The sequence below is a fragment of the Entelurus aequoreus genome, linkage group LG07, assembly GCF_033978785.1.
Source record: "Entelurus aequoreus isolate RoL-2023_Sb linkage group LG07, RoL_Eaeq_v1.1, whole genome shotgun sequence".
NCBI classification, from domain to species: domain Eukaryota; kingdom Metazoa; phylum Chordata; class Actinopteri; order Syngnathiformes; family Syngnathidae; genus Entelurus; species Entelurus aequoreus.
This window is the reverse complement of record NC_084737.1, coordinates 20,542,804-20,560,448: the sequence shown is the minus strand read 5'-3', so window position 1 is coordinate 20,560,448 and position 17,645 is coordinate 20,542,804. Positions and strand designations below refer to the sequence as shown.

Genomic DNA, 17,645 nt, shown 5'->3' with positions numbered 1-17,645 from the left:
ATCCTTCCTAAGGCCAGGCCAAACAAACTTGGCACCAACCAACTTGACGGAAGCCCGAACGCCAGGGTGCGACAGGGAGTGTATTGCGTCAAAAACCCGGCGGCGCCAGTCTACCGGAACAACCGGCCGAGGGCGGCCAGTGGAAACATCGCAGAGGAGGGCGGGACCGCCATCCTGAACTACCACCTCCTCGAGCACTAGCGCTGTACCGTCAGTTTTGAGTGCGCGGATGTCGGGGTCGTCGGGCTGGTCAGCGGCCATTCCCGAAAAATCTAAACCGAGCTGCACGGGGCACACGAGTACGCGTGAGAGACAGTCAGCCACAGGGTTGGCCTTACCGGCCACATGCTGAATGTCCGTAGTGAACTCAGAGATGGCCGACAAGTGACGCTGCTGACGGGCTGACCAAGGCTCTGTGACCTTTGACATGGCAAACGTCAGGGGTTTGTGGTCAACAAAAGCCGTGAAGGACCGACCTTCCAACAGAAAACGAAAATGGCGTGTTGCAAGATACAGTGCCAACAACTCTCGGTCAAATATACTGTACTTCCGCTCGTTATCTCGCAGTTTACGACTGAAGAACGCAAGGGGCTGCCATACATTCGCCACCCGCTGCTCAACTACAGCGCCCACGGCGACATCAGACGCGTCCGTTGTCAAAGCCACGGGCGCCGCGGAAACAGGGTGGGCGAGGAGAGCAGCCTCTGCGAGCGCGGATTTAGCCCTATGAAAAGCTTGGACTCGCTGAGGAGACCATTCGAGGGAATCGCTTGCCTTTTTGTTCCGTAGGGCACCATAAAGAGGCTGCAGGAGGTGGGCAGCGCGAGGAAGGAACCGATTATAAAAATTAATCATGCCCAAAAATTCCTGCAGAGCTTTGACAGTGGAGGGACGAGGAAAATCTGCCACCACTTGCACGTTTGAAGGCAAAGGGATCGCACCCAGCGACGAAATACGGTGACCTACAAAATCAATCTCTGACAGCCCAAACTGACATTTAGAAGGATTGACGATCAGGCCGTGCTCGTCAAGACGTGTGAACACCTGTGTTAGGTGTGACTGGTGCTCCTCGGCTGAAGGACTCGCCACCAAAATGTCGTCCAGATAAACAAACACAAAATTGAGGCCGCGCAAAACTGAGTCCATTAATCTCTGAAAGGTTTGTGCTGCCCCCTTCAGGCCAAAAGGCATACGCAGGAACTCAAAAAGCCCAAACAGGGTTATTACTGCGGTCTTGGGCACGTCCTCGGCACGCACCGGCACCTGGTGATAACCACGAACTAAGTCTACCTTCGAGAAAATGGCGGCGCCAGCCAGGCGCGCCGAAAAGTCCTGGATGTGCGGAATAGGGTAGCGGTCGTGCGTTGTGATGTTGTTAAGGCGGCGAAAATCCCCACAAGGCCGCCAGGAACCGTCTGACTTGGGCACCGTGTGCAAGGGCGAGGCCCACGGGCTATTAGAACGCCAAACGATGCCTAAACGCTCCATAGTAGCAAACTCCTCTTTAGCAATGGTCGATTTAGCCGCGTCAAGACGGCGCGCGCGCGCGCAAAAACTGGCGGGCCCATCGTGGGAATGAAATGTTCGACACCGTGTTTAGTGTCCGCGGTGGAAAAAGCAGGAGTGATTAATGACGGAAAATCCGCCAGAAAACACCGAAAAACGTCACCAGATACCAAATAATTAGCGTGTGTTAACGGTCCAAGTCCCCCCGCCTTACATGTGAAAGTTGAAAAAGACACAGCATCAATCAATCGGCGGTTAGCAACATCAACAAGCAGTCCATTAGCACACAGAAAATCCGCGCCAATAATGGGAACCGTGATGGCGGCGATGATAAAGTCCCACTGGAATTTGCGTCCATGAAAGCACACAGTCACCAACCTGGAGCCGAAAGTGTCGATCGACGAGCCGTTGGCGGCATTCAGCAGCGGCCCGCAGCCACCTGTCGCCCTGTCCGCGTCCGTGGCCGGTAACAGGCTGACTTGCGAACCGGAGTCCACCAGGAAACGTCTCCTTGACGACGAGTCAGCGATGAAGAGCAGCTCGCTTGCTTCGCCGGCGCCCACAGCTGCTACTGAACGCTGGCGTTGGAGTTTCCCGGGGCCGTGAAGGAGCATGGAGGGACACACCGTCGAGCTTTGGCGCCAAAACGTTGATGGAAGAAACACTGGCTCGCTTTGCGCCTTTTCCGGGTAGCGACTCCCGCCACCACTGCTGGGTCCGCGTTCTCCATCGTCTGCAGGGGGGGCGCTTCTACGCTCTGCACGGCAAACCGTCTGGAAGCCAGAAGCACCCGGTCAGCTTCTTCAGCCAAACCCCGGTAGTCGCCGGAGGCCAGAGAAGCGGAGTTAGCCAACACCGCACGGGCCGCAGGTGGTAGCTGCCGCAAGAAAAGATGCGGGAAAATGAACCCGCCCTCCTCGGAGCCCAGCAGCGACAGCATACTGTCCATCAGATCCAAGGCGGTGCTATCGCCCAAACCGGGCAGGGAAAGAAGTCTATCTGCCCTCTCAGCGTCAGTTAGAGTAAATCTCCGAAGCAGAAGATTCTTGAGTGCAGCGTACTTGCCGCGCTGTGGAGGCGTTCGCAACAGCTGCTGGCGCGGCGAGTGGTCGCCTGGTCGAGGGCTGTTACGACCAAGTAATACCGGGAGTCGTCGCCGGCGATTCCTCGCAGGTGGAAAAGTGCCTCGATGTGCTGGAACCATGATTCCGGGTCGCTCTGCCAGAACTCCGGAAGCTTTGTCCCCGCGGGGGATGCAGGTTGGATTTGGGGCGACATGGCCGATGAAGACACAGCTTCCTCTTCTGCGTGAAACATTGTCGGGGTCACCAATGTGGCAAATGCAAGAAACACAGCGTTGTTTCTTTGAGGTCTTTATTGTAAGACTGCCAACATAAGAATGCACAATAAAACACAATATGCACATTTATAGTGTGCCCAAGAACGTACATAAAACCACACCCATTCTGCTGAGTGTGAGCATGGTCCTAGTGCCCGCCACAATATATGTATATATGTATATATGTATATATATGTATATATGTATGTATATATGTATATATATATATATATATATATATATATATATATATATATATATATATATATATATATATATATATATATATATATATATATATATATATATATATATATATATGTATATGTGTATATATATATGTATATGTGTATATATATATATGTATATATGTATATGTGTGTATATATATATATATATATATATATAGATGTGTGTGTGTGTATATATATATATATACATATATATACATATATGTATATATATATATGTATGTATGTATGTATGTATGTATGTATGTATGTATGTATGTATGTATATATATATATATATATATATATATATATATATATATATATATATATATATATATATATATATATATATATATATATATATATATATATACACTATTTTGCCAAAAGTATTTGGCCACCCATCCAAATGATCAGAATCAGGTGTCCTGCTCAGTGGCCTTGTGGTTATAGTGTGATCTGAGATCGGTAGGTCGTGAGTTCAATCCCAAGCCGAGTCATACCAAAGACTATAAAAATGGGACCCATTACCTCCCTGCTTGGCACTCAGCATCAAGGGTTGGAATTGGGGGTTAAATCACCAAAATGATTCCCGGGCGCGGCCACCGTAGCTGCTCACTGCTCCCCTGTGGGGATGGGTCAAATGCAATTTCACCGCACCTATTGTCTGTGTGACAATCATTGGCACTTTTAACTTTAACTTTAATCACTTGGCCCGGCCACAGGTGTATAAAATCAAGCACTTAGGCATGGAGACTGTTTCTACAAACATTTGTGAGAGAATGGGCCGCTCTCAGGAGCTCAGTGATTTCCAACGTGGAACTGTCATAGGATGCCACAAGTGCATCAGTCGTGAAATTTCCTCGCTCTTAAATATTCCGAAGTCAACTGTCGGCTTTATTATAAGAAATAGGAAGAGTTTGGGAACAACAGCAACTCAGCCACGAAGTGGTAGGCCACGTACACTGACAGAGGGGTCAGCGGATGCTGAAGCGCATAGTGCAAAGATGTCGACGACTTTCTGCACAGTCAGTTGCTACAGAGCTCCAAATTCATGTGACCTTCTAATTAGCCCACGTACAGTACGCATAGAGCTTCATGGAATGGGTTTCCATGGCCGAGCAGCTGCATCTAAGCCATACATCACCAAGTCCAATGCAAAGCGTCGGATGAAGTGGTGTAAAGCACGTCGCCACTGGACTCTAGAGTAGTGGAGACGCCTTCTCTAAAGTGATGAATCACGCGTTTCCATCTGGCAATCTGATGGACAAGTCTGGGTTTTGAGGTTGCCAGAAGAGCGGTACATTTCAGACTGCATTGTGCCGAGTGGGAAATTTGGTGGAGAGGAATTATGGTGTGGGGTTGTTTTTCAGGATTTGGGCTTGGCCCTTAGTTCCAGTAAAAGGAACTTTGAATGCCCCAGGATACCAAAACATTTTGGACAATTCCATGCTCCCAAACTTGTGGGAACAGTTTGGAGCGGGCCCCTTCCTCTTCCAACATCACTGTGCACCAGTGCACAAAGCAAGGTCCATAAAGACATGGATGATAGAGTCTGGTGTGGATGAACTTGACTGGCCTGCACAGAGTCCTGACATGAACCCGATAGAACACCTTTGGGATGAATTAGAAGGGAGACTGAGAGCCAGGCCTTCTCGACCAACATCAGTGTGTGACCTCACCGATGCACTTTTGGAAGAATGGTCGAACATTTCTATAAACACACTCCGCAACCTGGTGAACAGCCTTCCCAGAAGAGTTGAAGCTGTAATAGCTGCAAAAGGTGGACCGACATCATATAGAACCCTATGGGCACTTCAAGTTCATATGTGAGTCAAGGCAGGTGGCCAAATACTTTTGGCAATATAGTGTATGTGTGTGTCTGACATCACATGGACAAAGATAAGACCTTCTGGAGGAAATGTATGTGGTCAAAAGTGGTAAAGGAATGGCTAAATCAGGCTAAAATGAAGGTTTTAGAATGGCCTTCCCAAAGTCCTGACTTGAACGTGTGGACATTGCTGAAGAAACAAGTCCATATCAGAAAACCAACAAATTTAGCTGAACTGCACCAATTTTGTCAAAAGGAGTGGTCAAAAAATCAACCAGAAGCTTGTGGATGGCTACCAAAAGCGCCTTATTGCAGTGAAACTTGCCAAAGGGACATGTAACCAAATATTAAAATTGCTATATGTATACTTTTGACCCAGCAGATTCGGTCACATTTTTAGTAGACCCATAATAAATTCATAAAAGAACCAAACTTCATGAATGTTTTTGTGACCAACAAGTATGTGCTCCAATCACTCTATCACAAAAAAATAAGAGTTGTAGAAATTATTGGAAACTCAAGTCAGCCATGACATTATGTTCTTTACAAGTGTATGTAAACTTTTGACCACAACTGTGTATATATATATATATATATATATATATATATATATATATATATATATATATATATATATATATATATATATATATATATATATATATATATATATATATATATACACAGTATATATATATAATTTCAGCATTGCTGTTCCCCAGTACGTAAAGCAAAGTCCATAAAGAAGGAACCTCAACTCCTTACATTCCCACATATACACCAAAATCATTGAAATAATCGTCTCGAAGGAGATGAAAGTACCGGTAGTTCTTATTGCAATGACTAAACTCCATATCAAATCCTAATACTTTAAAATTTAGTACTTTGAGTAAGGGCTGTTATAGTTAAAGAACCCTTTAGGACAAATGGAATGTTTATTTTTAAATTTTTTCTTGTTTTTAAAATTTGGCCTTGACTTTGTCAACATCTGTTTGGTTCTCTTTCACTTAATATTTGTTTTGAAACCTACTATTCTTTCTCACAGACGTAAAGTTCTCCGTCTTTCTGGCGGTCTTCATGAGCCCGGTAACATCAGCTATGAGATGGTGCTCTGTCTCCTCGCCACCTGGATCATTGTTTACTTCTGCATGTGGAAGGGAGTTAAATCTACAGGCAAGGTATGTTTTGTCTTGCTTTACAAATTACAAATCTCAATGATGAGTACCATGTTTTGGGTTTATAGAGCAAAGATTTATTATATATTTATATACGGTCTTTTGCCAATCACGGTTCACAGGGTGCAGACTAATATGTGTGTAGTTCCACACAATAGCTGAAAATTATTGCGGCATTTTGCCCTTTAACCCCCAATCAGCTTTGGTGTAGTGAGAGGATCAGTGTCTAGACTGAAACCCATAAAAGCGTGCATTCTTCTACTCATTGTGTGGTTGCTTATTACAATTTTTCTTAATGTTAAAAAATGTCAATATTCAAGTTCATTGCTTCAGTCTGAGTGTAAACGTACAGTGATGATCTAATTAACATTTCAATGTACTTATTAGTGTTTAATCAATTGTCATGCCAAGTATATAATTGTTTTTCCAAGTAAATGTACATGTTTATTATTTGATATTTGTATCTTTAGAGTAGGTAGAGCTCAAAAGAAAGCAAAAAAGAATGAAAGAACTAGCTAGCTGTAAGCGGATTAGCAAAGGTCATCCATGTAGATATTTGAAATTTGGAACGAGGCCATGCTCACCCCCAGTTCAAGGCAAATATGTGCTTTCTCAGTACTTTACTTTGACCATAGCAAGTTAGCTTGGACTTTTACTGGGTAGCAGGGTGCCGCTTTTTTATCATAAGCTGTCAAAGACAACGTTTGAAAAGGTCTGCCAAAAACCCCTGCTATTGCAGGAGGTTTACAAATTGTCTGGCTTTCCATTTACAGGCTACCTTTTCTTCAAAGTTACATGACAGGGCCCATTACACATCTACACCGAGGACCTAATGGGCATAAGACTTGAGTATTTACAAAGCAGGTAATTGCTTAATCATCAAAGTGCTAAAAACATACTTTGGTGCAGTTACATTTGACCATAACAAATAGATCACATTAAAAAGCACTGACCTGTATCATTTAGCCTGTTTACAGTCAATACAAACACATCTTTTTTACGCACTTCATTTAATTTGAAGAGCTACAGCTTACTGTTAACTTTCACAATGTCAGACACATAACACTTGAACTTCTCCTATCCACCATAATCACCCAAATGTCTCCTGTATCTGCTCTGCATTTATTGTATTGTTCTTCTTCCTGTAGGTTGTATACTTCACAGCTCTGTTCCCCTATGTGGTTCTGGTTGTTCTGTTGGCCCATGGTGTCACCTTACCTGGAGCTCTAGATGGGATTTTATATTACCTAAAACCAGATTGGTCCAAACTGGGAGAAGCACAGGTACAACTCATATATTTGCATTTAAGTGTCTATACGTTCTGTCTGAGGCATTGTAGCCTCTTGGTTCAAAGAGGCCAGAGTTTGTGTCAAAAGTATCTGGCAAAGAGCACATTGAAAACGTTTAGAAACTTTTGCAAAAAGTGATTATTGATTAATTAGTCCTGTGTGATAAATATATGTTATAGCGGTTGGTGCAGCTTGACAATTTGTCGTTTGCAATATGACATATCTGTAATGATCCAGCTAATCCACCTGCCCTGTAAGATTTGATCATAATACTAATTCAAAGCTTGGCTGAAGTCTATACCAAATCCTGCAATTCAAAACATTGTTACTCCCTTGTGGTAGGTGTGGATTGATGCTGGTACCCAGATTTTCTTCTCCTATGCCATCGGGCTGGGTGCCCTGACTGCACTGGGCAGCTACAACCGCTTCCATAACAACTGTTACCAGTGAGTTTAAACACTGTCAAACTGGAAAGAGGTCAACATAACTCAAGCATCAGACATACTATTCATGCTACATCCTGTGACCTTTTAACCAGAGTACTACAAAAGTAACTTTTCTGTGTAATAGTCAGGGATAGTAGTTCAAATCCTCCTCAAATGTGTAATACAAAATAGACACTGGTAGTAGAAGGTGAATGTGTCCCTCAAAGCAGGGAGATTAATTGTCTGTTTCTAACTCTGGTAGCTCCATTTACTGTAGCTTAACACTCAAACTGTTGTTGTCATCTGAGATATGTAAACAAATATAGACCCTTACGTGACAAAGCCCTGCAAAAGTAAAGCAGATAATTTTAGTACATCTCATTGCTTGCTGCTTGCATATTTGGAACGTCTGTAGTAAGTATAACATCATGAATACTCTGACCTCTGACATGTTCACAGTCTTGACCTTAATTGGTAGTTGAAAGATGAATTTACATCTTGCGCTATCTCAACTCAGCTGTGCTTAATATTTACACATAGACCAGCTCACAAATGACTATGCATGCATACTGTAAATTTAGTCCATGTGCCTTAAATGTTTTGATCCTTTTTATTTCATACTCACGTGACTGACATACAGTATGATGGCAATGACATAGAAGGAAATAGTGTGGATTGAATGAAATAGTGGATCCAAAATAGCCGTTTAAGTAAACGAATCTCTCAAAGATGCAGGTTCATGCAAAAACAACAATTTACATATTCAGCAGCTATCACAACGTTTAACATATTTGTGCTGCAATAAGTGTTGACTTGATTGTTTATCTCTTTAACTTCCTGGGCCGCTAAATGTGGCCTTGGGTTATATTTTATTATTGTGGTCGAGATATATACTGTTTTATTAACCCGAGCTTCCATCACTCACTTGTTTTGTATATGCACGTGCATTAGGATTCCCGTGGGTGCTCTCACGGACTGATAGAACATGCGTCTGTTGAATGAGTGCGGTTTGCAGTGGCAGAAATGTATTAATGACCATCAATCATTAATCCCATTACTTTCCTCTAAATCATAGTGGGAATTTGTCTGGCCAGGTCTTTCCAGACCATTTCATTTCTAAGCTATTCATGTCAACATTCTAATTGTGCTGTTAACTTTTTAAAAAGAGAATCTGAGTTCATAGTTTCCGTATTTGTACAAGCATGTGTGTTTAATCCAGAGAGGGATATGTTTAGATCTAGTAAGTAGCCATTAGGTCTTTCACCCTCACTCCCCTCAGACCCTCAGCCAAACTTGCCGTTGCCATATTTGCTTTGTATCACTACAAGGACAACAGCAGCTTGTCTAGATATATTTATCTGCTATGTATCATCCCAACCCACTTATTCTGTTGCCAGTATTTATTCCGCCCTTTTTGACATGTTTCAGTGTATTAAGAATAATAATTTCTTTTGTGTTTCTATGCTATTTTCCCAATATCTTTTTTCCTATATCTTCCTTTGCCCAGAGATGCGTTTGTGCTGGCCCTCATTAATAGTGGAACCAGCTTCTTTGCCGGCTTTGTCGTGTTCTCTGTGTTGGGCTTCATGGCTGCAGAGCAAGGTGTGGACATCAGTAAGGTAGCTGAGAGTGGTAAGTCTACAGCTTTACCACAAAGTGTATGCTGAAAATCCCAACTCTATTGAACGCACTATCCAGGACATTTGCTAAATGCTGTTTGTTCATACGTAGGACCCGGCCTGGCCTTTATAGCGTACCCCAAGGCTGTAACTCTGATGCCAATGGCCCCACTCTGGGCTGCACTCTTCTTCTTTATGTTGCTCATATTGGGCCTCGACAGTCAGGTAATGTAGACTGCATGATAACACAAATACATTTCCTTGTTACACAATCATGTACAATCGTTTGTCCAGTTTTAGCGTTGCATTTTGCCGCAGCAATTTGTTGAGTGTGTGTTAGTGCCTACATCTATTGTTTAACAGCCTCTAGATTTGTCAATGAGCTTCTGTCTGATTCACACAGAGGGTCATTCTACTGTCCATTCATGCACTCTCACTTTCTGTTGATTGCCTACTGTCTTCTCCATGCCGTTTGCACCTTTTCTTGTGACGACCGCATTGCTTTGAATACATCTTATGAAAACGGCTACAACAGTCTTCTTTTCAGGTTATTTTGGAGATTGGCTTACTTGAAACGGGCTGTTCATCAGTTGCTATATTCTATAAAATTATAAAATGTCCAAAACAAGGATAAAATATGTAATTTTCTGTCAGACTGCTTTGACATTCCTTAACTCAAGTCCTGACTTCATTTTTTTTAGAGTTGTATAGCATGGCATTTCCACTGCATCCAAGTATTTAAGTCTGCATCCAAATATTTTTAAAGGAGGCGTATGATGAATTTCGTCTATTCTAACTTACAAATGTTGTTACAATGTTGGATACTCGTGTTAAACAATGCCGAAGCATCAAATCATAAGGTTAATGCATTTTGCCGTGAGCTTGCATGCAGTGTGCGGGTTTGTTCTGGCTACGTTGTGACATCACAGTGAGGTGGGCATACTTATTTTGGACATTAAGTCAAATTGGATGTACTTATTTGGACATTAAGTCAAGCTATCAGCCAGCTTCAGACTATGAGAGAACACAAAAAAGGTAGGACCAAGTTCTATTTTTATTCCAATGATGGCATGCGCATAACACCAACACTAACATGCGACATGCAGTGACATTAATGCTCGTAAAAGCAGCGGATTGAATCGATTAGCGAGTGTGCAGGTGTACCTAATGGTGTGACTAGGTGAATCCATATAATGTTTATGAGGTTTATTTTTGACTGTCTGGAAAAAAATTGTGGCGACGACTTCAGGATGTATATTTAATCATTCAAAAGATCAATTATGATACTTTTGGAGAAGTGGGGAAGCGGTTTCATTTGCAATCGGGAACGCCTCCAGAATAAAACATGTTGCAGGCATACTCAAAAAACTTGTGACTGTGGAGCATAATTTATGCAAAATTTTAACCAAAGCATATCCAAAACAAATTATCCCAAAGAAGTGTTTTAAATGTAGATTAAAATCATCATAGGTCCCCTTTAAACCAATGTGTATTGTGCGATTATCCCATATTACCCTGCATCTTTGATATACTGTATATTTTGATCATGTGTTTCAATTTTTTAATTGTACCCAGTGAATACATTGTTACATGTACATCTAAAATCTTGATGAATAATGAAAACTATATAACAGAAGAGCCTTGAGAGGTTCATTAATACACTCTGACTTGTATCCCAATGTGACTCTAATCTACTTTATTTTCTTTGTTTACTTTTTAAATTTTTGTTTTTATTTCAGTTTGTCGGAGTAGAGGGTCTGATAACCGGAATCATGGACATGCTTCCCCCCAAATCTACCCTGGGTTCCTTGCGGCGAGAGGTGGTGGCAGCCATCTGCTGCGTCATCTGCTTCCTCATTGACATGTCTATGGTCACAGAGGTATAGTTCCCCATTTAACCTGGTAATTGTCAGTCGTCCTGAGAATGATATTTGAAAGCTGTCAGAGAATCACTTTAAAAAGGTCCCTACAATGCAAAACCAACTTTTCTTACCTGTGGGTACTTGTTTTTGTTTAGCTTAGTCTTTATTTGAAGGGACAATGCACAGAAACATTAAGCTCAAAGACAGATATGTTCTTTACCAGATTATAGCTAAATAGCTAATTTCCATCTGCAGTCCCTGGCTACCTAAATTAAAGGGATACAAAAATCATGCAATAAAATTATGACAATAAAATCATACTATAACATGTAATCAAATTAAGAAAAGTCATAAAATGCCCTTTCATGGACACATACTTAATGTACAATACAACCACACCTCATTTACATCATCACACAAAGACAATACATGCTCTTGTTCACATCTGTCATCATTTGTAAAAACAACCATGATTTTAACAGACACACCTCACAATTTACAACAAAAATGCTCTCATGGATAAATATAATACACATTAAGTTGATGTGTCAAACATAGTGCCCACCTTAGTGACCGTGTGAGCAGCTTTGATTGCTCCAAAGCCAGTTTTTAACTTAAATTGTGAATGAAGAGTAATTGTGTATTTAAGTGCCGAAAATGTGAAATCAAACCTTGGAGAGAGATAGAGATATTTATAAAACAATGTTGCTCTCTTTACGGGATGCTCCAAAATAGCAGTTTTGTGGCATATTTTGCCTTAGTAGCATCAGCAGATATCTCCATATATGGTAGAGTTTTGTGTGAGTCTGCCATTTCTATTCAGTTGTAGTTTTTCTCGGTCCTCTTGTTGTGTAGCAGGACTGCTCGTACAATATGCATGCTAAAATCCTCCGCTGTTGTCATTTCTAATACAAAGTTGCGTATGGTTGTAACTTATCTGTGAGTAGACTCAAAATGGAAGCGCTAAAAACTACAACATGGCTGACAAGAGTTGAGACGCAATCGAAGCGGGCTTGGCCTTGAGGACGACTTTGGCACGTAAATAAGACCGCCCACAAAACAGCCCATTCTAAGGAGACAGTCAAAAAGCGGCTTGAATATGTTCTGTAAAACAAACTCTATGCACAATTTGGACCTTAGAACCACCATTACATGTTGTGTAGACCACAATGAAGTGTTTTAAATGTAGGAAAAAAATCATAATATGATCCCTTTAATAAACCTTTGAAAAACAGTATTATCCGTATCTAACCCTTGACACTACAGAAAGTATTTATTTATACTTTTCTACAAAAGGGTACCAAAATACTTCCATTTAGGTGACTGTACCTACAAACCCTGTTTCCATATGAGTTGGGAAATTGTGTGAGATGTAAATATAAACGGAATACAATGATTTGCAAATCATTTTCAACCCATATGCTACAAAGACAACATATTTGATGTTCAAACTGATAAACATTTTTTTTTTTTGCAAACAATCATTAACTTTAGAATTTGATGCCAGCAACACGTGACAAAGAAGTTGGGAAAGGTGGCAATAAATACTGATAAAGTTGAGGATTGCTCATCAAACACTTATTTGGAACATCCCACAGGTGTGCAGGCTAATTGGGAACAGGTGGGTGCCATAATTGGGTATAAAAACAGCTTCCCAAAAAATGCTCAGTCTTTCACAAGAAAGGATGGGGGGAGGTACACCCCTTTGTCTACAACTGTGTGACCAAATAGTCAAACAGTTTAAGAACAACGTTTCTCAAAGTGCAATTGCAAGAAATGTAGGGATTTTAACATCTGCGGTCCATAATATCATCAAAAGGTTCAGAGAATCTGGAGAAATCACTCCACGTAAGCGGCATGGCCGGAAACCATCATTGAATGACCGTGACCTTCGATCCCTCAGATGGCACTGTATCAAAAACGACATCAATCTCTAAAGGATATCACCACATGGGCTCAGGAACACTTCAGAAAACCACTGTCACTAAATACAGTTTGTCGCTACATCTGTAAGTGCAAGTTAAAGCTCTACTATGCAAAGTGAAAGCCATTTATCAACAACATCCAGAAACGCCGCCGGCTTCTCTGGGCCTGAGCTCATCTAAGATGGACTCATGCAAAGTGGAAAAGTGTTCTGTGGTTTGACGAATCCACATTTCAAATTGTTTTTGGAAATATTCGACATCGTGTCATCCGGACCAAAGGGGAAGCGAACCATCCAGACTGTTATCGACGCAAAGTTCAAAAGCCAGCATCTGTGATGGTATGGGGGTGCATTAGTGCCCAAGGCATGGGTAACTTACACATCTGTGAAGGCACTATTAATGCTGAAAGGTACATACAGGTTTTGGAACAACATATGCTGCCATTTAAGCGCCGTCTTTTTCATGGACGCCCCTGTTTATTTCAGCAAGACAATGCCAAGCCACATTCAGCACGTGTTACAACAGCGTGGTTTCGTAAAAAAAAGAGTGCGGGTACTTTCCTGGCCCGCCTGCAGTCCAGACCTGTCTCCCATCCAAAATGTGTGGCGCATTATGAAGCGTAAAATACGACAGCGGAGACCCCGGACTGTTGAACGACTGAAGCTCAACATAAAACAAGAATGGGAAATAATTCCACTTTCAAAGCTTCAACAATTAGTTTCCTCAGTTCCCAATCGTTTATTGAGTGTTGTTAAAAGAAAAGGTGATGTAACACAGTGGTGAACATGCCCTTTCCCAACTACTTTGGCACGTGTTGCAGCCATGAAATTCTAAGTTAATTATTATTTGCAAAAAAAAAAAATCTTGTCTTTGTAGTGCATTCATTTGAATATGGGTTGAAAAGGATTTGCAAATCATTGTATTCTGTTTATATTTACATCTAACACAATTTCCCAACTCATATGGAAACGGGGTTTGTACACATTTTTATTATATGATTTGCCTTGAAAGACGTTTAAGGATTTTTCTTTGGACCCAGTACCTCATGGCTTAATGGGAATATAAAACCTTAAAATTGACTTGTTTTAATGCCTGGAAGGCCTCAAGTAGGTCACATATTAAGTATTAATCAAAAATGTTAATTACTGACCACTCACTCTCTTCCTGCCAGGGAGGGATGTATGTCTTCCAATTGTTTGACTACTATTCTGCCAGCGGCATCACTCTGCTGTGGCAGGCTTTCTGGGAGTGTGTGGTCATTGCTTGGGTCTATGGTGAGATATAAGCTTTGCATTCAATGCATCTTTTCCTAGCATCATCAATCATGGTAATAAAGCAAACTTACTGTGTGATTGTGTCCTTGGCAGGCGCAGACCGTTTCATGGATGATGTGTCCCGTATGATTGGTTATCAGCCCTTACCCTACATGAAGTGGTGCTGGTCTTATGTAACACCCTTTGTCTGTGTGGTAAGCTTTACTTTGTATGTTTCTTTATTTCTTTTGCTTGATTGTAGCAAATAACTGACCTTTAAGTGTGCTTCTAGGGAGTGTTCTTCTTTCATGTAGTGAACTACAAGCCCCTAACCTACAACACTGTGTACACCTACCCCTTGTGGGGTGAAATGCTTGGCTGGGCATTGGCTCTCTCCTCTATGCTTTGTATCCCACTGACTGTTGTCTACAAGTTGCTGCGCTGCAAAGGATCACTGCGGGAGGTCAGTGTATTCGTCTTCATGTCCATGTCCATGTTTTCTCATAAAAGAGCAAATGTGTCTCCTTAGATTTATGTGTTCTTTGAATCACTCATTAAAGACCATCCGTCAAATAAATTGCTCCCTAGCCCTTTGACTCAAGGAATTGGACTTGTTCGCAGATTCTTAATCACACGTCACCTTTTAACAGTCAGCTACTTGTTCCTACTGAAGCTGGTAGCCGTCAGAAAAAGTAACTGACTTAGTACTGTTTTATTGGTTGGTAGTTTTTCCAGTTGTTACCAAGCCTACTGTAAGCCTAAAAGTACATTTCTGTAGTGTTACTGAGGACCTTTTTGATTGGTTTGATCTTGACGCATGTGTCATGTGAGCATAAGATATGGTACAGACTAAGTTTTAAATCCACAAATGGGATCAGGGTGATCAGCAAGTTTTTATAGGTCACAAGATTTGTAAGGAGAGCCAATAACAGACTCATGCCCACAAGTCTTTGTCAAAATTCCACTGTAAAAGGTCATCAGGCTGTCAAGATCATTGGGAGTGCCAAGAACCACCTTCGGAGTGAAAGGGTGTTAGTGCAAATTACTTTAACCATCAACGGTATAGTGGAAAAGGCGAATTAACTGTAAAGTATAAAGTATAAATTCTTCCCTAATCGTCCTGCAGAAGTTTGCAGGCTTTTGAAAGTTCATAAATAATCCCAACACACAGCAAAAGTACCAGAACTGATTAAATTTTGAGGGTCATCCTGGTCATTACTACTACGATATGTTTTTGTTAGGAGGCTAAACTTCTCTGTGTGTGTGTTAGCAACCGCGCCTCTACCCAGAGAGAAAGAGAGTTGATGACTGACATGATGGTTCAATCAGTTAATTTTATTCCGCTATAGAACAATAGCAATATCATTTAAAAAGTTATGGGTGGATTTCGATAAAACTTTCAGGCAATGTCAGAAATTAGATAAGGAACAAGTGATGGGGTGATATAGATCACCTGTAGATTTAGGATTTTTTTAAAGGATTCTTTACTATTGGGAGATGGAACCTGGTCGAATTCTGCCCTCTCAGTGCTTTTTGTTTTGTTTTGAATATTTAATACTACAATGACAATGTCGTCTCACCACACTTTTCGATGTACGTACACCTCTTCATGTATCCCTAGCATTGTGCGATATGTAGAGCCATCAATGATGGTCATCACTAATGATTAGAACAATAACAAAGCCAATGCATGGTCTTCAGGAATATCCAGCCAAGTCCAGCTGCATGATCCAAGTCTTTCTTGTCTGTTGCTCACACAGTCACTTGGCTAACCAAGAACCCTCACAGATCAATTTACCCTTATCTTTCCTCGTGCAGCGATGGCAGCACCTAACCACACCAGTTTGGGGCAGACATCACCTGGATTACCTCGCCCCAGAAAGCGAAGCCAAACTGCTGCCCCCTGCAGAATCCAAGAATGCCCATCTCTTTGAAAGTGTCATCTAATAGTCAAAGCCCCTTAGAGCTCAGGAGCAAAAATTGTCCTTTAACATCAGCAATCAGCACCCTCACACTCATTCACCAGTTACTAAAAATACTTACACACCACACTGGACTCGTAGGGCAAAGTGTACCCTACGATCTTGGAACTATTGAATAAGACTCACACAAATGGACCAAATATTAGATTGGAAAATACATTAATACAGTTATGAAAACTTCTTTGACTCTACTAACTGACTAGTGCTAATTTTTTCTGATGCTTGCTTCTTGTGCTGTCCTGTCTCTTGTGATACGTCCCTTGTAGTTGCACTTAGGCGCTTTCCGTCAGGGTTTCAATAGCCTCATCCCATACTGTCACACCATTTTGAGAATGTTACCTGAAAATATTACAATGAAACCCTGTATCCGCTGCTGCAATGTCATGGTCTGAGATGCATGTACAGCGTGGATGAGTAAGGGTTTTCTACCAACTGTACAAAAAACACTTCCATTGGAAATATAAAATGAAGCCAATCCATCTCCACTTCCAAATGTGTTATGTACTAACTCCAGTATCCGGTGTTTTTTAGGCTCTGTGATTCAGTGTTATCAATATTCAGACTGCATCATGATCAGTATTTTCACCCTAAGAGAAAGTTAGACTAATGTGCGCTACATGGAAGGAAAGGGGACAGTGTGGACTGTATTGAAATACTCAATAAAAGACCAACATCTAAATAGTGCTTGTTTGCTGTCTTTATTATTGTTTTCACAATGTAAATTCATTTACTTTTGGCTTTGTTGCACTTCTATTTGCTTTGCACACAACAATAGTCATGATTTTAAAATGCCAACATGATACTTTGTCCTTGAAATAGTTAGGAGATCAAGATGTCAGCAGAATCGGACGTGTGAATACTGACTATAAATACAGCCATGATGAGTTCAATAGTTCCTGTCTTTAAAATGTATTTCAAACCTTGTGTTGAACATTTGAAGTAAATCCACAAGCACAAAGAACCCACCCCATATTGAATGGTCCATTATTTATGCCTTTCACCTTGTTGTGGGCAGACACCCGCCTAAAGATAGATAGATAGATAGATAGATAGATAGATAGATAGATAGATAGATAGATAGATAGATAGATAGATAGATAGATAGTACTTTATTGATTCCTTCAGGAGAGTTCTCTAAGGAAAATTTAAATTCCAGCAGCAGTGTACAAAATTGTAAAAAGTAAAAAGTAAATAATGGGGGTATAA

The 17,645-nt window shown here is 41.3% G+C and overlaps 1 protein-coding gene across 1 annotated transcript; it reads left to right on the top strand.

The window, feature by feature from the left end:
- Positions 1-4,429: 4,429 nt before the first annotated feature.
- Positions 4,430-17,117, top strand: LOC133653493 (sodium- and chloride-dependent creatine transporter 1-like). Its single transcript, XM_062052818.1, has 11 exons — positions 4,430-4,907; positions 5,955-6,087; positions 7,233-7,367; positions 7,716-7,819; positions 9,306-9,430; positions 9,530-9,642; positions 11,157-11,297; positions 14,376-14,478; positions 14,572-14,672; positions 14,750-14,920; positions 16,276-17,117. Exons 1-11 carry the CDS (start codon positions 4,528-4,530, stop codon positions 16,402-16,404), a joined length of 1,635 nt encoding a protein of 544 aa, XP_061908802.1. The 5' UTR covers positions 4,430-4,527; the 3' UTR covers positions 16,405-17,117.
- The last annotated feature ends 528 nt before the right edge of the window (positions 17,118-17,645 follow it).